The sequence below is a fragment of the Phalacrocorax carbo genome, chromosome 2, assembly GCF_963921805.1.
Source record: "Phalacrocorax carbo chromosome 2, bPhaCar2.1, whole genome shotgun sequence".
NCBI classification, from domain to species: domain Eukaryota; kingdom Metazoa; phylum Chordata; class Aves; order Suliformes; family Phalacrocoracidae; genus Phalacrocorax; species Phalacrocorax carbo.
Window position 1 is genome coordinate 25,524,428 of NC_087514.1, and position 26,463 is coordinate 25,550,890.

General features: G+C 39.1%; 1 protein-coding gene across 1 annotated transcript in view; it reads right to left on the minus strand.

Moving 5' to 3' along the window:
• CPQ (carboxypeptidase Q) overlaps positions 1-26,463 on the minus strand; it is a 168,330-nt gene that overhangs the window by 86,230 nt on the left and 55,637 nt on the right. Inside the window, exon 5 of the mRNA XM_064442350.1 lies at positions 16,068-16,275. Coding sequence (XP_064298420.1) covers positions 16,068-16,275 — 208 coding nt within the window. The remainder of the gene's footprint in view (positions 1-16,067; positions 16,276-26,463) is intronic.

Consider the following 26,463-nt stretch of genomic DNA (forward strand, 5'->3'; position numbering starts at 1 on the left):
TCAAAAGTATGCAAGCCAGGCTGTGAAACACAAAACTTACAGCAACCAAAAAAGAGGATTCAGCATATACAATATTTTTTTAAAATAAGAATAAATTTTGAATACATTTTCTTTGGTACTTAAGGTCCCCTTCATGGTTGTACCAACATATTCCCATGAATGCAAAAATAGAAATCTCTTCCTCCTAGCCCTCCTCCTGAGACTTTAAGTAAAAAAATAACCTTATTCACTCAGAGACATGCTGGGTCAGGACAAGGAGGACGCAATCAGAAGGGAAAGTTAAAATTCTAATACATGGATATCAAGGCTGATTTTTTTCCTTGGGAGAATCCACTTCATCATCTATATTCATTTCCCCTGGCAGTTGTCTCCTACCTGTCCACTGGCAGACAAACTAACTGAAGAGATTTTGAAGAGTACATTTAAAAATGAACAGTGGGGTCATGTAGAGCATTACAATTAAGGTACTAACATCAGATCTTGATTCTGCATTCAGCAGGAAACTACTGCAGTCAGCAGAACACTGGGATGGGAGCTCAGCACTCAGGCTGCTGCTATCTGATATTTGCTAAGTCTTTGAAAGGCTGGTTAACCTCCAGCAAAAGAAAGAAAGGGTAAAAAGAAAAGGATTCAGATCATCATGAGTCATGGATCTGGCCTACTGCATCTTTCGGCAAACTAAATTTAAGCCAGTGATTACTAGCATCATGAATATTTGGGCATCTGCAAGGACTACGAAATCCAAGAGAATCCCCAGGCAAAGGAATGACTTCATCTGAGAACAGAACTCGTGCTTAGACTGGGGACTTGAGTTTCTTTTACTTGATGGGTCCCACGTGCGAACCCTCACAGGGACGGCTCTGGGATGTATGCCTCCATGGACACACGTTTCTCTACATGGGGAAATACAAATGGCAGACTACTCCCCAGTAATTTTTATTTCCAATTGCTTGATCAGCCTAGATGCTACTGGCAGGAAGACGACCATGTCTCCTCAAAAGCTTCTGCAACCTGGATACGAACTGAGAAAACTTCAGCCAGATGCCATTTTCCTGCTTCTTATCTCGAGTCCACCTACCAGCCAATCTACTGGGGAAAGGACTTAAATTTTTGGTACAGATTTGCATGGGATTGGTGTCCCTTAGTCAGATAGAACCCCCTACTCCCAAAGCCTGATCTTTCCCTGCCATTTAAGACGTAAGGGACTAAAATGTAATACTAGATCCATCCTTAGCTTTTTTTTTTTTTTTTAATTCAAAAATAGATAGATAAAAACTTCTTTTTTCATTGTTGTAATATCAGAGTAGCCCTGGCTGACTATCAGTCTCTGTACCAAGTACATGTTAAACACCCACTGGCAGCCTATCATTCTGCAGGATGAGTATCTGCCATATACTGTTTGTCCCTCAACCTGTTCCAAGGGGAGAAAAATATGTCTTGAAATGCCTTCTAAAAAGTTTGCATGCATACTGTGCTATATTTCTATGGCACAGAAAGTGAGGTTAAAGGAAGCTGCCTATCTCTAGAACAGAAAGTCAGTGAAAGACCTTATTTCCTGAGGGAAATAAGGCTTGGACCAACAGGCTTGGACCAACTTTGGGAAGTAACATCTCTTACAACAGCTTTGCCAGAATGTGGCCCATCATACAAGAAGAGCATACCTACTGAGTTTACAGTTTTCATCCTGTGTTTTCAGATAGCACGGGCCCATAAAATTGAAGAGCAGTAGAGAAGGATCAATACCTTGAATACAACTAAATCCCATTTATCAGTATAGGGTACATATCTTCAGTAGAAGACAGAAGTACCAGGTCTGTGGATTCTTCAGAATGTCTTTTTGTCCCACTGGAACTCTCCTCTGTCAAGTTCACCTTCATCTAGCAGTTCTTCATTCATGAACTGATCTCATCTAAGCATATGATCAATACAATCTGGTCCTATTACTACAGAAATATGTGGTGTGGAAGAAAGAATATGTAGACTTGTCTCATCCACGTTATTGGTGCTTGAGTCTATGTTGTCTTAACAGTTCACTCTGCAATTCTCTGAGGTTGCTGAAAAGCAGGAAGACAGAACTGAACGATAGGAGTTCCAACACCACTCATGGTGACTGCTTCAGGAAGGACTCAAAGCGTTTTAGCAGAGAACTCAGGAAGACAAGAACGCTGTCTCTCTTTTAACCATCAACATTGCAACACAGGTGGCTCATCTTCTGGCCTAGACACTGACCATGCTAATTCTAGAAGGTTAAATTCTGACAGATGAGCCTATAGTAGCCTGAGTAGTCCTTCTGTGGTTTTGCTTGGGAATGAGAGGTTGACAGAACAGCAGCTGGCACATTCAGTTTCTTTGGAGTTGCTTTGATGCCTAATTACCTGAAGAAGAAACTACTCTCTGAATACTTCTATCTGCCATTTCCCTTCAACACATAAATCAGAGGCAACCCTCTGTAGTCCACCCTGAACTCAGAGAGCAATCTGAAGTAAATTTGTAGTTGAAATAAATGTGCCTCACATGGCTAGCACTGCATGGATTATATCAATTGGTCAACCAAAGAGCAAAAATCTGTTTAGAAACTATCAGTGGCAAATCCCAACCTCTGACTGCCTTCAGTTTTCCCCAGGACTTGCCCTTCCACAGTCAGCACTCCCCAGCCCAAACCAGCAATATTGAGGAAGGCGTGTTCACCACACGTGCAGGCATTCAGCAGGGGAACAGCAGAGCAGGTACACAGTTAAAGTGTCACAAAAATAAATAAGGTTGACAGCAAAAACCATAATGGATATTTCCATTCAGCTTTTCATTCAAAAACGTGCTCCTGGTCCACAAAATGACAGCCTGTCCACAGCTAAGCCAAAAAGCCACAGAGGTCATGGGCTCAAGACCTGCACAGCACTTCCTTCCTCTTCCCAGAACTGCAGCCTGCCCACCAGCTGACTCATTTTGTTGACCACCAAAAAGGTTTCCATCATTTGGTATTCTGCAGGCGACAGACAGTACGAGAATCTGGCTGTAGCACACAGCTAAACAATTCTTCCTGCACTTAATTTCAAGCAAATGGGAGAAGGGGGAAAGGCTATACACGCCACTTCAAAAAGGGACTGCAGTAGGCCAGATGGTGGGGATTACATCTGGGTGAAGGCTGCTGGCTTACGATGATAGGATGTATGGGGAAGGGAGCTAGAGATTTGGCATCCCCACCAATGCAACCTTAGCACTGCAGTGCATTACCTATTGTGTGGATCGTGTTCCAGTGGTGAAGGTTATGCCCCCATGTCCAAGACTGAAAGGGAAGGTCACATCATGGTATCCCGAATTCACATGTGCTTTGTTTTTGCAAATTTGTGACAGGTAGGTTACCTACAGGCTGTTTTTATTCATCACAATTAAATTATGTTTGTGCCATTTATTATGCATGTGAAAAAGTAATGCAGAATTAATTCACTCCTTTGCTCACAGTTTGAGTCAAATTTGCTATCTATGCTGCCATTTTTTCCTTCATTTTTATTCTTTTCAAAAGCATAAAACAAAGAGTAAAAAACTCTGAAAAAAAAGCTACTTTCAGATCCCTTTTCCAAGGTTCAAAGAAGACTGCGACAAACATTTTAGATTTATCACTTTTTAAAATATTGATCTTATGTACTGATATACACACCCAACCAATTCCAATTTTACCTGCAGAACAAAACTGTTAAAGATGCATGTTTGTTGCCAGAAAATAATTTTATTTTCTCCGAGAGGCAAAGGTTTGATTAAACCTGAGACATTGCAGAGAAAATTAAGAGAGCTCTGCAAAAATGTTGTTCACAGGACTGTGTAGAAAACCTTAGATAAACTAAGGTTCCTTAATTGCTAATTCAGTAGGTCATCTTTAGAACAATTGCACAGCATTATGCTAATTGTTTCAGATAAATAATTTCTATGGATTATCATCTGGTAGAGTTTATAAGTGCAGCCAGTTCTCCAAGGAAGAGGGGGACAAAGATGTCTTTTATTCTACATCACAAGAAATGGATGCTTTGAATTTCATGATGGGAAAGACAGCACATTACCTTCTGTCACTACATTCATATCCCAGGTCGGTGTTGCATCCATGCAGCAACACCTCTTTATTCAATACAGTGCAGATAATCCCTTGATCGCTGGTTCTGATTGGTTCAACATCCCAGTTTTAAATTGGTATTAGCAATTATGATCCACATTACAATTAAATATGTGGTTTCAGATAAGGGAAAAAAATAAAAAAGATCAGTTCTCTGCTTCAAAGATTCCACAAGAGATTTTAAAGCACTCAGAGAAGCAAAATGAAGTTACTGAAAATATTCTAGTATCTTTCTGTACCACCCTGAGAGAAGAAACCCCATCTATTCCCAAAAGACACACATTTAAATGAAATGCAACTATAGACAAAGAAAATTCTTTCAAACCACTTAAACTGTATTTACAGCAATTTAAACAGTTTCAATGCCACTAGATTTAAACAGCTAAAATTACTGCAAGCTAGCTGCTCTTTCTTCAACTTCTTAGTGCCTTTCAAAGATCAGCCTAATTAAATGCGTTAAGTGGCTCTCAGTTAAGCAGGAAAGGTTTGGTTGGAATTTTTTGTTGTTTTTCCTTTAAACATACACAGCCTTTCCCAGTTAGGCAAAAGTTTTCCATTAGAAAACAAAACTGAAATGTCTTTGTGCTTTCAACACAAACTTGGATTCCTTTATCCTTTAACAAAACTGAATTTAGCAGCAACTGATTCAATTTGACAGACATGGAAATTATGTATTTTCCCATCTATTTATTATTGCCTGGATCTTAAAAAGCTAACATTCATGCTTTATGATATTGCAGAATCCTCTGCTGAAAGGTCACTAAAAGAGATTTAAGTGTGCTACATAGATAATTAGATAAACCAAGCCATCTCTTTAGTGCAGAAGCTTTTGAAACAAACTGCAGCAATTACAGTATGCCAAACAATCAGATGCTCTCTCAGCAGCTCTCACCAGCTTTTTGCACTCGGAAAAGATAGTCTAGCTGCTGCCACTCATCTTTGCACAAACACATTCTTCCAGTGTGACCCTTCAACTCCCCAACTTGTGGACCTGAAATATACTTGCTCGCATGTCGAGACAGCTTTTCCAAGGGAAAGCTGCATGTCATCTCATTACTTCTATGCCACAGTTTGTACCACGCCTGCTAAGTCCTAAGTACCTTACAAATGTTTTCAGTGAATATGGCAAGGACCCTGTATAAGCCACTCTGCCAGGGGCACACTGTACATTCAATTTTTGCTTCCTAAAGAAAAGCAGGTCGCATTTCATCCTGATAAGTACTGATGATTCCTATGAATTTGCCAAGATTATTCTAAACTGCCCTTCTCTCCTCCAGAGTATTTAGTACTTTATCTTTGTGGCCTTGGTAACACTTGCAATTACATTCTTTATTCCCTCACCCTGGTCTAGTCACCACCAGATTCAGAAGGTCACACTGAAGTGCAAGCAAGAACATCCCCTGACTACTTCTTAATTCACAGTAAAACCTGTTACAGACAAATGAAAATGGAAGTAATTTGAGTGTTGCTGACTTTGTGCAACAAATAATCTCAAGCATTCTGAAAGGCTTGCTGGGTACTTTGCAGGGGCAGGAAGGGCTGTTAGAAACTGTGTGTGTAACAAAGTCCACAGATAAAAGAATATAAAGCTTATATATTTTCATATAATCTAGAATATTATCATTACCAATTCTGTTGAAATTTAACCAACCTATCAAAGCTAGCTTATTTATATTTCTTTATACCTAGCTGTATCTCTTTCCTAAAAAACAGCATTTAAATTTGTCTAGGCAGTTTTAATTTAATCTACAAAATTAATCAATGGAAAAGTAAACGCACTATACTTAGTCAGTAAGGGTGCAATGCAATTATTTTGTCGAACTTATTTGAAGGTTGGAAACTCTAATGAATGAGAAAAAGAAGTCAGACTTGGGCTTGCTATAAATAGGCTTATTAATTATATCCTATTTATATGCACAGTGCAACAGCTGCAGTCTTCCAGAAAGACTTGCAGAACAACTTGCAGAACGTGTTAAGAGACAGTCAAATAAAGTATCATCTGAACATTAATTCCAGATAAAGATCCCCAGAGCACTTCAGTATATAAACTGAGGTCAGTGGACTTCAGGCAGAAGTGGAGAAAATAAATCCAAGACATCCCTGACTTCAGGTTTACAATGCCAAGAAACAAAATCACACAAGCAGAACAGACCATGAGCTGTAGTATCTGCTTATAAGACAGAGAGCAACATACTTGTCAACAGTTCAAGATCTTATTTTTCCTTTCCATCACAGAGTAGTGTGATCTCAGGTCCTCTTCCTGATTATTTGAAAAGGGAAAGAAGAGGAGGGAGGACATCACGTTTTAGAGCTCAGTAATAGTTCTCCTGGCAAGAAGCTGGACCTTCTCCCACAAGCAGGACATTAAACTTGGCACGTGGAGAGGATGACAAAAGTCTTTGTCCAGTTAACATTACTGAAAGCAGAAACTAAGCACAATGATCATTAGACCAGGCACACAATTGAAAACTAAAGCCTGGAATTTTAAGTGATACAGAAATACTGAGACACCATTAATATTCTTCCATGCTGAGTTGAAATATTTAAAATACAAGGAAAACCTACTTCTGTTTGCTTATATGCACTCTAGGAAAAAACATTGATTTGGTGCAATTTCTGAAGCCGTATGGTTTACAGACTATTTCACCTTACATCATGATATTACTCCATCCTCCATCCTGTATATGATAATGTATGTGTGATTAGATGAAATGGGACACAGAGGTTTTTTCTAAGCAATTTATAGCAGGACACTGTACACTGTTCTTCAGACTAATATTTCACAATGATTGTTGTAAATTCAAACACTGTGATAGAAGTCAGATGTCAAGGGACTATGTAACTACCATAAGAATACACATTTTCGTAAACCAGTCTATGGAATGAATGACAGAATAAAAACTAGTTGGGAAACCAAATGCAGACTGTGAGGAACATACTTTTCAGCACATATAAAGAAGCAAACCTTTAGAACCTGTAGTACAAAATACATTTTCTGTTAAAGACCCTGTAACATGCCCTTTTTTAATTTGTAACTTCAATAAAGAACAAATGGGATCTCAGTCCTAAACACATAAACCAGTTTACTTTTCTAACAAGTACTATTGAAAAGAGTCAACCATGTAAATCAGGAATTTGTCCAAAATTTCCATTTACCTGTTACAATGAATTAGAATTGTACTTGTGCACAACAAAATTCTAGATAACTTACATATTACATCATGATACATTATTGGTATAAATACTGATAATACTTGAGAAACTCTATGAACAAAACTCATTCTTTGATTTAATTAAGATTTATGCCTGCCAGCCTCACAAAATCTTTAACATTTTATTAACAATCATTTTGGAAAAAATTTACTGGTATAATGTGCTTTATAGTGTATTTTGCTTTGCCAAACCTTAATGAATACTTTTGCATCATTGCGACTACATTTACAATAAAGCTACAGTGGCAGAATGCAAGGCGTTTAAGGTCTCAGAAGCCTAAGGGACTCCTTCTAGGCTGATTAAATTTTATAAAAACCTATATAGATAGTCTAAATATATGTATATATAAAAAATATATATATAATATATATATTATAAAAAACCCAAGAAGGTATGATATCTGTGTTTGAAGCACATACTATCAAAACAAACCAAGATCTTGAGGTCAGCTTGAGGCTGTGGTCAGCTTATAATTGTCACCATTTTTCCCCACTCCTTGTCTCACAAAGCAGCAATGCAATGCATGAAACGCTAACAAGTCTACCCACAACTCTGCAGCTGGTTCAGTGTTTTGCAAGAATACTGCCTCTCGGCACACCAAAACTCTGCTAGATACTCTGCTACAACCTTGAGTAACCACCTCTCTCAGCTGCTGCCACCACACATTTCTTAGCATAACACCTCTACTGTCGGTATTTCACTGCTATTGAGCAGACCAAGTTCTTTCCCCCTTTCACCTCAGCCCTGGCCTGAACATTTTCCATTTCACTGCTATTAGCATTTCCCTTCCGCTCCATTAACAATGTTAGTTCTGTCCACCATCTACAATATTATCGTCAGGTCTTCCTCCACATTGGTCCCATGTGTGAGAACCTCTGAAACCGTGTCAAACAGCCCTCTACATCCAACCCACACTCTCTTAGACATGCAGTTTTTCATCAGACTTGCATGGAAAATGTGTGTTTTTTCAGCACTGCACTCATCTCCTGGACTGCAGATTCACTAGGACAAGAACTATCTTGGTAGTCCTCCTTCTGTTTTACAAGGTCAACCATATAGCCTGCATGTAACAAATACAAACATTAGACTATAGCTATTTGACTACTTCTGTAGTGAATAGTTGTTTTTAAACTAATCCTTGACACTTGGCAGTAGTGTTTCTTGTACCTACTTATTCATAATGAAAAGTATGATATAGTTTCTCTCCTCCTTCCTCCTCGATGTTCTGGTTTCTTACTTCATGCCTCAGGCAAGTATCACATCTGCCAAACCCAGGACTACCTTTTAGATACTCTTGCGCATCAGAATGCAAGAAACACGGAGTGTAAATCTAGAAGAGAATTTTTTCAATGTGGAGAAAAAAAAGCTTTCACTACCATTCTGTAAACCCTATGTGTATTTGTAAATTATTACTGAAATAAAATCCCAGAGTAATTCTTTAAACTGCTGTGTGGGAGTAGAGACAAAGGAACGGGTGGGAAGAAAAAATATTACAGTGTATCTGCTTATGCTCACATCATCAAACGGACTACAAAACTGTATGCTCAGATAAATTTGCTAGCCAACAGAACAAGCACCCTAAATGTTCGTTTTTAACTTTGAGTCTCACAGTTTAGTTGGTTGCAGTTTAAGAAGCGGAGAAGTTAAAATCCAACCAAACGTTTCCAAAGGTCAGGCAAGTAGCTTTGGGCTGATAGCAGACTGCATTCAAAAAGAGAAAGAGGTTGGGTAGGCACCAGCTGATGTGTATGTGCTGGTATCTACACTCAGGCTCGGGTGAAAGGCAGAAAGCACGCTGTCGGAGCTTACATCAAGAGAATGAAAACGGCACATGTACAGAAGGGTGACAGCACCACTCAGTTCCTCCAAACTCCACTTGACTCCAGTGAGGAAGGCCACCTAGATGGCCTTATCCCTTGTCACGGTCACCCTGATGCTGCAGTAACCTAGGATGTCACCAGTTGCGTGCCGGCAAGTTGAATTAGCACACTCTAAGAAGGTCCTGCTCCCTCTAGACAGCCGTTGTTGATGACAACTAAAGCTAATACATTTTTCCTTCATACTGCAATAGCTCATATGCAGTGACAGCTACTGTGCCTCAGCTGGCAAGAGGAGGATCCTGTCAAAGAGCTGCTGGCTTGCTTGTGTCCAGTGGAGCACATTCCTTGGTCCTCCTCTGGCATCACCAAGCTGAGAGACCCAGCAGCTTCTGGTGTCTCCAACAGCAGCAGAGACTGCTACCATCCCAGCCCTCTCCCTCACCCTCAGCTGCCCATTTATAAATATGGTCTAGTCATTTTGAAAACATCTGAACATTACAAAGGTCGCATTACACTGGTGAAAATGACCTGATGTCTTCCAGCAAAATTATATCAGGAAAATAATTTTTAAAAATATGTAAGCTGTTTTGAATCATTCTTCGCAATATACACATTCACTTGTTCCACCAATATTTCAGACACACACTCTAAGTAGTACAATGCTTTTTAACTGTTGCTCCTTAACAACATCAACCACATATGTACAAGTCACTTATAAGATGTATTTACTGCATATTCAGGTACTCAGGTTTCCAAAAAACATGCCCTCTTTAGGATATATTGGTCATTCAGAGTCAGAAGGCAAACTATTGCCAAGTTCTCCCCAGCAGAATTAAATGCTTTCAGTCAGCTCTTGGATTTTAAATGGGCAATGCAAGTTTTAGAAGATTTGCCAAGCTCTACACCGCAAAATTTAGCATGTACTTTAGACTTCTTCACCCTTTCTCTTGTTTCTTTTTCACCATTTCTCTTTCTTCTTCTTCTTTCCCACCAGCTATCATGAAGTAATGGGCTGGCACTCTCACATAATAATCTCTTAAATTATTTTAAATTCTCTTAAATTCTAACAGTGACAGGCATCAGCTTACAGTCACAGGAGAGAGGCCCAGAGAAGTGCACTTACAAACCCTTCAACATTTTGGAATGAATAGCAAAACAATCCACATGAAGAAAATGTGATAATGGAGCCATAACGTGATGGCACCAGGCTCTTAACATGTTTCTACTCAAAGCTCTATTGTATGCATGATTTAGTTTGAGCATAGGGATATCTGGAAGCCACATCAAAGGGCTGATGGATAGACATTTTGTTAACATATGTAGATCTGATGCCAGGCCATAAAACAACATTGTACTGAGTATTACGCCTCTTCAGAGAAGTCTTTTTTTTTTCCTCTGGGGTTGGTGTTTGTTTGTTGGGGTTTTTTTGTCTACAAATTATTTCACAGAATCGTTTAGGTTGCAAAAGACCTTTAAGATCATCAAGTCTAACGCTTAACCTAGCGCTGCCAAGTCCACCACTAAACCATGTCCCTAAGCACCACATCTACACATCCAGGGCTGGTGACTCCAGCACTTCCCTGGGCAGCCTGTGCCAATGCTTGACCACTCTTTTGGTATAGAGATTTTTCCTCATAACCAATATAAACCTCTCCTGGCACAACTTGAGGCCATTTCCTCTTGTCCTATCACTTGCTGACCCTTCCCCAGCTTTGTTGTCCTTCTCTAGAAACACTCCAGCAACTCCATGTCCTTTTTGTACTGAGGGGCCCAAAACTGAACACAATATTCAAGGTGTGGCCTCACCAGTGCTGAGTACAGGGGCACGATCACTGCCCTGCTCCTGCTGGCCACACTATTCCTGATACAAGCCAGGATGCCATTGGCCTTGTGGCGGCCTGAGCACACTGCCAGCTCATGTCCAGCCAGCTGCCAACCAACACCCCCAGGTCCTTTTCCTCCAGGCAGCTCTCCAGCCACTCTTCCCCAAGCTTGTGGTGTTGCATGGGGTTGTTGTGACCCAAGTGCAGGACCCAGCGCTTGGCCTTGTTAAACCTCATACAGTTGGCCTCGGCCCATCGATCCAGCCTGTCCAGGTCCTTCTGCAGAGCCTTCCTACCCTCACACAGATCAACACTCCTGCCCAACTTCGTGTTGTCTGCAAGCTTACTGAGGGTGCACTTGATCCCCTTGTTCAGACCCTTGATACAGATTAAACAGAACTGGCCCCAATACTGAGCCCTGGGGAACACCATTTCTTCCCTTATGTGCATGAATGCCTAACAGGCTCAGAAGTCTGGACAATTTTCATGTTCTCTTGTTCCCTGGAGCTTTGCCCAGTATCACAAATTCCGAGAAAGGGCTGATTTTTGAAAAAGGGAAAGGAAGAAGAATGAAAAAGTAAATAAGCTGCTCTTTCCTTTGTAGAACAGGTTCTGTTACATCAATCACAGATTCGTAAAGAACTTCACAATCTATTACCTTAGCATCTCTGTTTCTCAGGTCATTCCTAGGACCGCTACTTTCAAAGTGCTGTCCAAACTTGGCTCAGTACTACAGCATATTCTTCAATGGTCTTTTATGTCTGTGGTGTTCAAAATAGAGTCACTTTTCAAATGGTACATTTTGTAGATATGGCACTCCATAAAAACAGGAGGCAAAAAAGCAGTGTACAGTGAATTCCTGGAACAGCTGTTCAGGATTCCAAAAAAGACACTCACGAGCCCCTCCGTTTGTGCTCTACAGTATTTATGCTAGATCACAGAATAACGAGCAACCATTAAATTTATGTACTTTGTAGGGCACTTAGGAAACAGTTCTCCCATTACTTAGTAACTGTAAGATAAGTAAAACAGCACTGCACACCAAGAAATATGCAGTATGGAAAGATAGTGAAAGTCAGGATTATAGAAGAGTTCTATCTTTATCCACTTTGATACCTTTTCAGTTAATTATTTTGTGGTTCTGTGTTTGGCACATTAGGTACATTGAAGCCAGACTAACAAGAAACAACCACTATTTATAAGATTTCCCCGGAGATGGGAACAGTTGCTTCTGCACTTTAAGACCAATCATGTTACATCTGTATTAAAACGAGAAGACAAACATGTTTTACTGCCAGCTCTGCCTGAATTTCAAATGAAAACCACATTAGTTAACTTGTGAATTTCTCAGTCAGTCAGTCTCCAGTGTCAACTTACCTAGTTTAAATAACACATCTCACCAATACACAATACAGTACAAAAGGATGCTAACAGCATGGTCTCAGGTTCAACAGTGTGCTTCAAAAACCTCTCCAAGATAAAAGTCAGGAATGGACTGCAAGTGCCTCTAATCTGCAATAGCCTGGACTTCAGCAGGTTCTGCTACCATACCTTTCTCATTTCACAAACACTTTGGCTCAACTGTCAGCAGTCATACAGGCTTAAATATGTTAAGTCCTACAACCCACGGGTTTTCCACTCTCACTGCTGTCCTAAGCACCGTGAGAATGAGATCCCAAGCTCAGAAAGGCCGCCAGGGCGTCAAGTCATAGCATGTTCGGTCCAACTACTTGCAATTTGCTCACATGAAGAAAAGCTTGATCTTAAACTCATTATCTTATGGGCACAGGCTCACCTCCTTTGGGCATTTACATGGATTCAGGCCTCAGCAGGCACTAAACAAGGACCTTGGGACTGACAGCGAGGATGGTGGATGTTTCTGCTCAGAACACACACAGTCATGCCTATTCTGACATTAGCAAGGGTCCTGTCTGGGGAGAGCAGCCCTTCCCTAACCTGGAAGGGGTAATACAAAGACAAACAGAACGGAGACACTGGTGGGACACTGAACTTTACTGACAGCATGACGAAATCCATCTCCTTTTTCTCTCCAGGTGCTTTCCACACCACCTGAAAACTTGGTAGTGCAAAGTTGCAACTTACAGTAGGTTTCAAAGTAAATTTTTCTTAGTTGGAGCAATTGATGCTAAAGCATTTGCTTACTGCTACTGGCTGGCCAAACAGAAAGGATAAGGCAGAACAGAAACCTGAAGTATCAGTGGGTTAACTTTTCAAAAGTAGCTGCGTGCCTTGGGTGAAAATCTGCCTCAAAAAGCAACAGGACATCTGCACCCATGTCACATCACATCATTGCTTCTGAAGATGAATGCATTCCTGAGAGCTTGATGCTTCACAAAGCAGTAATTATATCCCTTTTATTGCTTTAAGTTGCTCAGAAATGTAAATACATTAAAGATAAGCACAGGTGCCTAAACTGAGGTTTGCAAGTTTGACAATTCTGCGTATCAATTTCGATTATATTAAATATTGCTTGCAACAGCAAAATAAAGCATGCATTACGAGACTTTAAGAACGTTATGTTTAAAATAAAGCAAACTTTTAGGAAAATATGTCACAAGTGTCTAATGTACTTTTTTTCCTGTTTTCCTTACCATTCTTTTATCTTTACCTTTTTTTCCCTCCATTGCTACATGAAAGAATCCACTCAAAAACACTAGGAAAAATCACTTAAGAAGGAGGAACTGAACTGGACATGCTGCAAAAGTGGTCAAGTACAGAGGGAAAAAACCAAACAGAAAAAAAGCCTAACCACCAAACAAACCAGTAAATAATTTCCCCTTTCAGTAATAATATTCAACATGGCTTGTAACAGATAAAATTTTCAGACAAATATGATTTCAGTTCTTGGCAATTATATTAATAAACATGGTAAAATCTCACAGGGGGAATTAATGAATTATTTATAAATTCAGCAGTATATTAAATTCTGGTCAATACACAGATGAACACAAATACGCCTAACATGCAGTTACATCTAGAACTGGATCACTTCTCACCAAACTTCAGCATCTTACAGTGACCCTAATTTTTAATTAAGTTCCAGCTTTTTAAGTTACAATTTGCTGCAATACCTGTGACCATTTATGTTTCACAGGCTTCAGCCTAATTTCAAACTGTTTTGCTTTAGACCTTTGTAAGAGCAATACCACCTGCTGCTGATTTCTCACCCAGAGTTCAGAGATCCAGATTTGCTTTTGTTTCAATTCAAAACTTAAACTGAAATATTGGCCCGTGGAAATGGCACCTTTCTACTCTCCTGGATTTGGAATGCATTTTTAAAGCCCCGTGGCATAAAAGGCATTGTAAGAGTTTGGGTCTGCGATGTATTTTATTGCCTAAATAGCTAGAGGGTTCCCATTTTTACCAGAGTAACACAGTGGAATGAGCATGGTGAAGCACCCATTAAGACTCCAGGAGGAACTGAGTATTAAAAAAACCTAAACATTCACTTGTTTTATTTTTCTGTTTCTTGGTTACATTTTCAAAGTGTGTCCACTACCACTCCCATTAACATCAGCAGGGGGCTTGTAAATAAGTCTTTACCCAGTGTTTCAAAAAGCTAAGCTTCTCAGTGGAAGAAGTGAAGAGATCCTACTCTATTTCATTACTTAAAGAAACAGAGCAGGATGGCAAAAAGAAAATCAAGTACATGCAAGGATCTTGATGCATCTTTGAGGGTTACATTGGGACACTTTACAGTCTGTATTGAAATGTCATAATTTTGAAATACACCAAACATAATTCAGGCAAGACAGCCTAATAGCTGGTTAGAAGCACTCCTTAAAATTCAGAAGACATAAAATTAAAGTAGTTGTACCCTAATTTAGAAGATGGGGCATTGCCTTTAACTCGGTAAACATATGTTTCTTTAAGCTAATCTCATAGGTGGTGATATGTAAACCAACCAACCACGATGGTTGATACTGTTTCCCTGCTCAGTGATCAAGCTTCTGAAACCACACATTCATGCTAATACTGACAACCTCTAGACATCACAGGCCAGAGCTGCAGAACTACCATGTCAGAAAAGATAAAATCTTGTAAGAACTATGTCTGGTTTAAAGGCCAGAGATAGTAATTCTTATCTTCTATTGAAGTTAGAAAACCACAATGTTTAAAAGGAATCGTGGCTCAGTAGATCTACTTCAGCAGCAATTTCTAGTGCTGCTGTAATTGAGGTTGCATCAGCATTTTCTCAATAAACCATACTGCCAGGAAAATCATTCCATGTTGTAAGCTGACATAGAAGACCTCATTCCAGGCACAAATCCTTCAGCACCACAAATTTAGTTTGTATGATTTTTGGCTAAGAAGTTGGAAGAAAAGAGAAAGCAAGAAGAAAGGTCTTAAAATGGAAACTAACGATTTAGGATTAACTAGTGTTCAAACAGAATTTGCAGATACTTTTCAGTGCAGATGGTTTACTCCTCCAAACTAACACACATGCAATTTCTGCTAAATGCAGCAATGATTTGCACAAGAAAAAACATCTTCAAAAAAGTTAAACTGACATCCTGCATTCACTTTTACATTTGAGGAAAAACTCAGGCAAAACCATTTTATTTCCAGGCAACAGAATCTGGCTTATTTGCCCGACCAAGAAACCACTTGAAGGATATTAACAGAACAATAAGCAAACTCCAAGCACAAATCATACTGGCAACCTTAACTTACTACTTGTTATTTAAAAGAACAACTGTACTCGTTACAGTGATAGGCTTTCACTTCTGCTTACATACATGCTTCTTTGTAAGCCTATGCAGGTGGTACTATTTAAAACAAGCTTTAAGCCAGGGAAACAAAAAGGAGGAGGTTAAACTGTGTACAGTTTAGTTGAATTTCCTGTTCTTAGAACACGGTAATACTGATAGTTTTCTAAAATACATCCTAGTATGTTAGACCTGAGCCTGGTGACTTCAAACCTGCTACCTGAAAAAGACTGAAAAGCTGAGACGCCTGAAATGTAGAAGAGCGGGTGACTATGAGTTACTTGTTTGAGGGATTTCTTAGGAAAGGCTGTTCTTTGGTTTTGTTTTTTTCCTATTTTTAAAGAACAAAATAAGTTTCTTTTTGTATATTCTCACCCACCTGCTCTGGGTACTTGCTTCCAATTATCTCTGCCACAGTGTTAAAGGAAGGAGAGTCTGGATAGGTCTTAGCCCCCATCTTCAGGTGCACAACGATCTTAGTGCCCTGGAAAGACATCCGTGACATCATTTCAGCATCTTCCACAGAGATGCAAGCAGTGGGAATCCGGGGCACATCAGGCTGGTAATCCTGCCACCCAGTATGTGGGCTGTGAAAAGAAAAATAGAAACACAGTGTTAACAACTTAGCTCTGTAAGTTATCATCATTATTATGGAATTATTAAAAAGAACACTTTCACTACCATCCGCAACAGACTCTCAAAAAGGATATATTCACTATTTTAAAATAAACCTTTTGTTAAAATACATCAAGTGTTTTTATACTGATCAGAACACCTGACTGTCACCATTCCCTATGTCTGGAAAGCTATTCTGTGCCAGCTCTATTTAGGCCATCGCATTCTTTGACATTACAGTAGTAAATCCTCTGATACCATACTTTACTGCTTTAACAGAAAAAAAAAGCACTGAAAAGCCAGTAAGTGAAGAGTTCATAAGAAGTACATTTTTTCCCTGTGACAAGTAATGAAATTAAAATTCACTACTTCAACTACTTCAACATCAGACTGGAGATTTATTCTGAAGAGCACTAATATGAGAGAGTTCAGGAAAAATAAGACAATAAGACCATAAAAAAAAAAAGTACATTTATTTGTTCTCAGTACACTTGAGATTTCAAACGCTACCTGTAGATGAAAGAGAACTAAAAAAAAACACCCTGCAATTAGCTTTACACGAATTACACAAAGAAGAAGAAAGATAGGCACGACTAGATGTAAGGCTTCAGTGTCTTCCATTTAGGAAGAGCTATGCCTTGTGGAGATAAGAAAAGGGGAGAAAAACACAACCGCAAAATAGTCACAAAGTTCCTCTGACATTCACAGTGTGATATGAAGTGACTTCTTTCCTCTCAGAAAGTTGCAGACTGTTTCATGACTATTTAAAACAATTACTTCCCTTCCAGAGGCTCCTTCTACCACCGTGCGTGCAGAACTAACTAGAATGAGTGATTTCACATCTGACATCACAGCATCGCTAAAAAGGCAATGGACAAGTGCCTTAACAAGTTCCTTCAATGTTTTTTTTTTTTTCACATTTGGCCATTATTTACATATTTCTCACTTTCTGGCGCTTCTGTTGAGATCTTTGGATCTGACTTACAGAAGTAGCGAGCATTACAGCTGCAGCTGAAGTCAACGCTTTTAAAGTGAAGTTGTATATAAAGCCAGATACAGAGGAAAAAAAAACACATGTGGGAAAAAAGAGAAATTAGGATCTAGATGTATGCTCAAATTCACAAATATTGCCAATATTAAATCAGTCATTGCCTTCATTTCCCACTTGCAAAATTGGAATTAAAATACTCTTTGTTTCACAGACAGTGGAAAAAAAAAAGCGGGAATAAAAATATTCTTTGTTTCAAGAGGACGGACTCAATGAACACTTGAGAACCAATCTGATACCACAATAATGATCAGAAATTGACTGTTATGCAATTACATGTCCTAAATCCTAAAATAAGCTCAGAACTGTGCATTGAAATATTAGGGTAAAACTCTGAATAAGCAGCTCTTCAGTGCTGGCCAGCCTCTGCAGCAAATCTGTAAGCTCAGATAATACATCTGCAGCCCTTTATTTCAGGTCTACTTTGTAATTCTCACATTTCAGTCACTACTCAAGAGGCATTTTCAATATATGTAAAATATTCAGTCACACAGAGGCTTCTCCAATGTGTTTATGAATATGTTATTTGTCTATTTATCTCAGTCACTAAATTCTGACTTTATCAGTGAAATGTCAGTGAATAAAGTTTCCAAAGGAAATCTCTAAAGCTAAACCGTATCTTTACCTATGTGTTACCCTATGAAGAAGGACTAGAGTTGAAGCTTTCAAACAAGGTTACAGACATTCTTCACATCAACTGTTACAAATTTTAATACTATTTTCCCATATAATAAGATGGAGTTTGGCAGGGACCTCTTGAGGTCATCTGGTCCAACTCCACTGCTCAAGCAGGGTCATCCAGACCTGGTTGCCCAGGATCATGTCCAATATGTGAAAATCTTCACCTCTGAGCCTTACTTAGAGTTGCAGGCACATATTTCTACACATTTAAAGGAAAAAAAATTTAAAATTGGGGGATTTTTAAGTATTTGAAACTGGAAAAAAACCCACTTAATTCCTGAAGGAGATGTGGTGTGGAAGAAAGGAGAAATCCACTTTTTTAGGATCTAGTTTAGGTAAAATGGGAGAGATTATTCAGTTCTATTTGTTTGGAAGAATAAATCTTTCTCAACCATAACAAGTCATATTGTAATCCACAATATAACCCACAGAGTAGATATGAAAAAAACATTTATTTGAAAACAAAATACTAAAAAATCAGTTACAAAAGTCTTAATGGAGCTGCTTCAGAGTGTAGAAAGATCTGTTTATTAGGTGGCAACAGTTTAGGAAATTATTGCTCCCAGTTGTTTATGGCTGAACTTCTTATGAAGGCCGGTGCCCCTCCTCCTCCTCAGCTTTGCAGGTCGGGTGACCTGTAGCTCACCTTTAAAATAACAGTTACCCTGGTACTCAGAATCTCTTGCGCCACATAATCCTCCCTGAGTGGGATAAACCCATACATAAGTTCAGACCTTATATAATTTCTTCTTTCCCTTTGTTCCTGTTAAAAAAAAAAAAAAGCCCCCCCAGCCCCTTTTAAACTGTGACAATTTGCTGTCTATGATTAATATATCTTTGAATTTTTGGGAATATACCCAGCATGTTAACCAGACTTTCAAAAAAAAAAAACAACAAACAACACACTGAAAAAAAACAAGACAGATGACAATTTCATGTATTAATGTTCAAAAAAACCCCCTGCATTCAATAACTAAGCAGAAACAGTTTCTGCTCTTTTTAAATGAATCCATTCACATGTGTCTTCTGGCAAGATTACGTCTTAGTAACTAACTTAGTAACTAACATGCCCTGTACACTGAATTGCAGTAATTCAAGCTTTATCACCGCCTGTACTGATTTCACTCCCCTTGTTATTTTGCAGACGCTCAACTAAAGAAACCCCTAAAACTATTTGTTTCTCCAATATAAGTAGCAATTACATTTTTTCGGATGCCCAATACCAACGCTCCACCACAACTGTGAACAAAGCTCCTGACAACCCACTGAGGTGCATGCATGCTTACATGCCTCAAATGAACATTCACAGGGACAAAATTCACCCCAGCTGGCCCAAAAAATAAACCTTGAAGTCACCTGGTAGTCTTGCCATTTTCATGCTCAAACTACTATTTTGCCAAGATCATAAAGATAAACCCAACCACCCAACTTAAGATATTTTGGCACACACAGGCAGAGCCAGCAACTCTTCAGATGATACGGGATCTGAAGAGAATGGATGACTGTCCAAATGATTGCTACAAAAAGGGAAATGGACCCTAAGCATTACCAGTACAAAGGCACAAGGCAATATCACAGTCATGTATATTCTTGATGCTACAAGATGAATCCACATAGAAAACATTTGTGAGAGACACTAAGCATCTTGGGATATACCTGATTAAAGTTTACATGGATGCAAAACATGCCAGGGGTTAAGTATATAAAGTAATTTATTAGGTAGTTAAAGTGTCAGAGTACATAAAAGAATTCAAATTAAAGTAAATTAAGTCCCTTTTAAGCAGAGGTAACAAAGAACTGGAATGGCTGCTGACTATGTGGCAAGACCTGAGCAAGAACTAACTAAACAAAATAGAAACTACTAGCAGACTCTGTGTAACAGATGAAGATGGAGAGAAGCAGTCCTGAGATCGGCTCAAAACAGGGCAAAGAGGATGTTGTTCAGAAGAAAGAAGTTTGCTATTAGTGGGCAAGGAAGACGTTTTTTTCACTGAGTCTGAACAAACATGATTTTGTGGCTACTCTTTCTAAAGAAAATGGCTTTTACTAAATAAACAAAAGAAAAAAAAAAACACCCAAACAAACCTACCTTGTATTTACCATTCCCTGCCCCTTGAAAAACAAAATAAAAGAAAAGCATCACATAAAAACAGCTAGGGAGATCACAGAGCAACCCTGACTCAGAATCAGCGTTCATCTTTGCCACATTGGTACCTACAGACAAGCAAGGTGCACCTCTGGCCTTTCCTGCTAACACCTGGGAGTAACATCAGCTTCTGCTGCTTCAAACCCACGCTCTCTCTGAAAATGTCATCCAGAAAAGCCTGAATTCATTTCACAAAACTTTAAGGGTAATTAGGCCATTTAATATCTAACATACCTGTAGTCGAATACCATAGTCTGGTGTTTAGTAGAGAGGGGGTGGATGGTTCTTTTATTTTTTCTTTTTTAATTTAACAAAAGCACCTGTTGTTCTGATTTTAAATCTACTGGATCACCTTCTCTCCATATTTAAACTACTTACAAAATTGAACTCGTCTAGCTATATTAATCCTTTATAAATCTATTAATGTTAATAAAAACTCATCATCATTCAACCTCAACATTCCTGTTCAACAGCTGACAAGATTCAGATAAATAAAGTGGTTGGGTTCTGCTTTTGATAAACCCCTAGATTTCACATCTTGGAAAGTACTTAAGAAAAGCATCACAGTATGAATAACAAAGCAGAGGAAAGGCTCCAAAAAGTAAAGCATTTTCTCTGTTAGAAGTGCACATCAAATGACTAGTAAGAAACAGATGTGGGTTACATCTTACAGAAAAGTGTAAAGGAAGGATGGAAAAGTCAAGAGGCAGCTACTTAGTTTCTTTTCTGAGTAAAATAATCAAATGTGGAGAAACTAAAAGGCGTGGATGAAAAGCTCTGCTGCTGGTGTCAGGTCAGCTCTAACTCTTGTTACTGTGGTAGCTGACCTTGCATGCTTCATTACTTTGTTCCTGGACTACCAACCCTTAAATCTAAGATAAGGTAAAACGCCCAAGGACAAATAAACTGCTGTAAGAACCAGTGCTTCAAGCTAAACTGGATGCTCTGCTGGAAAACATCTCAAGTTGAAGCCTCAGGCAAAGACAGCAGTCTTCTAAAGGGAGAATTAAGTGTGACATTATAAGAACTGTAACATGACTAAAAGGAAAAAAAAACCAAAACTTGGTTATACAAAAGCTTTCAAAGATCTACTTCAGCCATACGGTGTATACACACCCCCTTAATGCACAGTTCTTCTTCCCAACCTCATAAAGCAACTTAGGGTTGGGAAATATAAAATTAATATTGTCGTACAAATACATTGTGAGCCTCTAATTACACACATGACCACCTATTTTTCTACAGGACCCATGCCATATTCACTGTACCAACCACATGTAAACTAAACATTCATATCAGTTCAGCTAGTTTGTTATTATTGACTTAAACCATAAAAAACAGTCCTGAATGGAACTATGAAGATACTAATCACTAGCTATACCCATAGCAAGATCACAGCCTTCACTCTTGGTAATAGGCTCACATCCTCCTCATACTTTGGTTCTGTTTTTTCACTTGTATATTCTACATATCACAGAAAATTCCCTCACATACAAAGCTTTACACTTTAAAGGAGTGATGGAACACCCTGTAGCAAAACAGAAGGGAAACCGTACATCTTGATCTCATGCTTAGCTATGGAGAATAGCTTGAGTGCCTCACTCCTGTAGCCTTCTCTTCATCAAGAGCAGCATGACAAGGGCTGAACTCTATTCACATAAATCCCCCTTTCCAGCACCATAAAGTCCTTACAGAACAAAGCTTGTCCTTGTGTGCACTCAGGCTGTGTATGTTCTTTCAGGATTCTCACCATTATCTGGGTAGAGAGGCCAAACTGTAACAGAATTAGTCAAAATGTCAAAAGTATTGTTAATCTTCTCAGAAGAATTAGGTCTTTAAAAATAAAATCAAGGCTGTTCCCCATTTACAGCCACTTGGCAAAATATAAAAGAAATAAATTCAACCTAATTTTGTGTTTGTCATAATTTGTCCCAAGATTCTCTTGCTTTGCTTGCTTCTCATATTGGCTTTGTAGGATTTGATTTGTTGGTTTACAGTAAGTTGAAATAATAGCAAGACTACTAAATTTGAAACAAAATGTGAATATACACAGAAAATTTAAGAAACTAAGAAGCAAAAATACAATGTGGTATAACTATGGAATTTAGTAATATAGCAGCCTGTAACCAAGGATAGACTATTTGGAATCTAGTTATACAGTCTCTTCCAGATTACTTTGCCCCAACCTTTAATTGATGTAGCATCTGCACAAGAGTAATGAGGTATAAGAGTCACTCCAGAAACTATTGCCCTTACAGAAGAAAATTCTGTTTGAAAAAGAGTACAGCATTACTCTGTTACCACATGAACTCCATTTAAATTAACATTTAGAAAACTGCATTTAATCAGTGCTAGGTACTCATTAAAATTAGGCTTTACTAAACAATAATAGCTTTGGCATAATTACATATGTCCTAGGCTACAAAATGCAACTAACGTGAATATGTTTGTATTTCATTATAATATTCAGTACCACATGCACCATGGGAATTCTATGATAACCACAGAAGTTTTTAAAAAATAGCGTAGATTATATATGGTTTGTCAGACAAGAAGCATGAAACAACTATGAATGGTAAAATGATCAAATGAAGCAAACCCAATGAATTCCACCTCGGGACTATTCAACTGCTGGGAAAGTAGAAAAGCCTGCACAATGCTTTCCAAATGTCTGTAGGAAATGGAGATTGCATCAGCTGCTCTTCAACTGAAAAAGAAACTTTCTGCATCTTACAGGCATGAGGATGACTCTCGAGCAGCTGACAATACCTTGAGGGAACCATTTACATCACACACCTGTTTGGCCTCCTTCTGCTCAATATGAACAACCAAGCTCCCTCCTCCTGTGTTTACATCCCTGCCTTGTGAGAACGCAGCTGCCTGCTGCACGCTACCCTAGGTATGTTAGCAGAGGGCTCCTGGAGGGAACGCCAATGACAAGCCTAATTGCCAGCAGCTGCAAGGCTTCTGGATTCATGGGGTTTCTTTTCATTTTTGGTTGAACTCCTGGCTTCTCAGCCTTGAGCAGAAGCCATATTTATATCTTCAGTGACCCCTCTATCTCCAGAGACCAGTGAGCACACAGGACAAATTAAAAAAACCTCACTGGAAACAGATGTTGTACTTTATACCTACCAGAAGGATAGAAATAAATCCAAACAAAAAAAAAAAAACAAATGAGCAAAGAAACCCCCCATTTTCTTTATTTGGAAAGCAAGGAATCAGACAAAGAGGCACCACAGGGCTAGCAATACATAAGCAAACTAAATAACAGCAAGCTGTCTAGAATACTAATCTGGCCTTCGTACCTCCTCCATTTAATGATGTTTGTTATTATTGGTAATGAATTCTTACATTAAAATTATCAGGCACAAACAGGTGTGAAGAGGCATCAGAGCTTTCAGGGCAGGATCAGTTACCGTCTCGGTGCTTCAAGTCACTGCTTCACTGCAGACAGTAAGTAGCAGGAAAGGCCAAGCCCCCCTATATACAGGCATATACATTAAGTCACGCCAGAAACTGGAGACTCTTCTGGCATTGAATACGATATATGATGGGACAGTATGGCATGGTTCCTCCTCCTTTCAAAAGCTGGTAATGGTAGAAGGTAACATGCAGCCAACACTTTCAGTGATCTGAAGGAAAAGGGTAGGGATGGAGGATACTGGCCTCACCCACCATAGAACTTCTTCCTTTTAACCTGCTGCTGACCACAGAGGTAGATAGAGGGGAGTGAGGTCTGAAAGGAGGCACCGAAAAGTTTCAAACTCACAGAAGAAGGCATGGATGGAGCTTTTCTTCTTCCCTTCCTTCTCCATGCCACACACCATTCAGAGCAGTACACCCTTTGGACACTGTCCTCCATAAAAAAACTGAAATACAAATCTATCTTACACTCAAATGTATTTAGGAATAGCTTTTCCCTACAATAGAATGGGACAATGCAAACAAAGCCTCATGGAGATAAATTTTTAAAGTGTAAAAGGTAAGACATAAGGGTCAACAAGAATACAAGGGCAGTCTAGAAAAAAAACATAAGGTAGGAATGGGAATGACAGAGGGGAAAGAAGTCTCTGAACACAGCAGGAGAAAGAACAGGATCTTAGCACCAAAGGCAACTATGCAGATGGATAAAAGGGGAGAGCTTTTAAAAGTAAATAACTAGACAGTAGCATAACTCAGGCATTATCACCACAGATAGCATAGAAGTAAATTCCAGGAGTGAAACAGAAGAGAGGAAATGGAGAAATCTAGTCATCTTTTCTGCTGTTCGTGAGTATAATCCTGTTCCCACTGAAAATCAGTGGCAAATCTTCCATTAACTTCAACAGAAGTGGGAAGTGGGGGAAAAGGCTTTAAAAACTGACTGGGTATGAAAAGAAAGAGCAAAGGGCCTGACTGGATTCAGTCTTAAGCAGTGAGTAAACCAAAAGCCACTGCAAGACGCTTGTTCTGCATGAGTCCCTATACTTTCTGAAGAAAACTGAAACTCTGAAACATCTTCACTATATAAATGCTTCCTTAACTCCCACAGACCTAATTTCTATAGAATATTAAACTCCTTTTTTTATTAAACTCCATTAAACAATGCAGCGCTTTTGCTGTTCAAGTAAAAAGGATAATTTCAGGTCAAGAGAATAAAAAGTATGTTAGTAAAAATAATACAGAGGGGGTACCACTTATTTTTCCCCTCAAGTAAGAGATTTTGGTAGTGACACATTAAAGGAACTACTTCAACATCATGTGATAATTATATTTGTCTATCTAGTTAACATATTATACAACAACACTCACACAATGCAAAATGCAATGTAAACGCTTAAGTGATAAAGACACCTTATCTAATAGTGTATTACACTGATACGATAAACTCATTCTCCAGTAAAATAGTTCGTTTTTATTTTAAAAACTCAGGCAAATCTTGCCTGTTGCTCCGAGTTAGATACACCCTGAATTTTTCAGTCTCAAACTTGAAATCCGCTGTAAACAGAAAAGTTCCTTTTAGCAACAGAATATGTTTTTAAACCTTATTATAACATTATAATAACTCCTGTGAACTAGGACTAAATATTGAGCAGCAAATGTCATGTCAAGCATGAGAATTCTTCCCCAGCTGCATTTGTTGACTGTTGCAGATTCTCCCAAAAGCTTCATACTTGACATCAGATGAAATACAAAATGTCCCAATAGGTACATATTTCCTCTGAACAGCTCCTCCATGGCAATTAGTGTTGAGTCTGGGAAATTAAGAGTATCAGGCTGTAAAAAATAAAATCTTTCCAGTGCAAAACGTGGTTGGGAGAATGATTGAGTCGGTTCTGGGGATCTTCCCATGCTGCTGTTTTCCTTGGGAGCATGCAGGAAGAACATCCAGTACAGAGCAGCTGCCATGAGGAAATGAATGTAGGGGTTTCCCAAGAAAAGAGTTAAGTCTTGAGAATTCAAGTCATTTTCCTTCCTCAGTACTAGGTACTCGTACTATTTTGCTTATTATTTGAACGTTTGCGCTTTTCCTGTTTAATCCTGGAGTTACGCTGACTCCTTCATCTGCTGAAGGGGGAGAAAAGATTATTCTCAATCCCACTCTGACATTTTATGGATTTCTTTAATATCTAATAAAGACTGCCTAGGAGAGTCTCTGCTGGAAGAGAGACTGTCTGAAACAATACCATTTCTTTCCTTTTCATTAGTTGATCCATGTTGCTGAGGAAAATGTCAGAAAAAAAGGTAGCAGGCTGGAGGCTTTTGCTGGCATGTGCAATAATGATCATGACTTTTATAGTCTGTACATAAATTTAAATACACAAATGCTTTTGGACCTTAACCAAGAGATGTGGGCACACAGCCAGTCAGATGAATTGTGGTGGTGGAGAAGGTGAACTGGATTGAAGGACATTATGAGATTCCAGACAACCTGAAAAGCGACAGCCATGGGAATGCTGCAGCTCTCTGAGCTCACCTCTGGTAGCTCCAGGAGAAGAGGGCTGTCAGGGTGGACTATGGGCTTCCCTACTCCCTCCTCACCCATCTGTCCTGAGTGTCACTCTTCTGCTCAGACAGCCTCCATGAGGAAGGACATGCAGCGAGTCACCTGCATTCACAGTCCTGTGCACACACCACAGCCACAGAGCTCAAGATACAAAACCACTGAAGCTCACCTGGTGTAACACTGCAAGACAGTAACAGAATAAAAAGTAGGAATTTTCTTCCCAGTGTTCAAATGCTAACTAGGAATGATCTCCCCCCCTGAAGAACACTATGCAGGAAAATTATCTTACTGTTTGT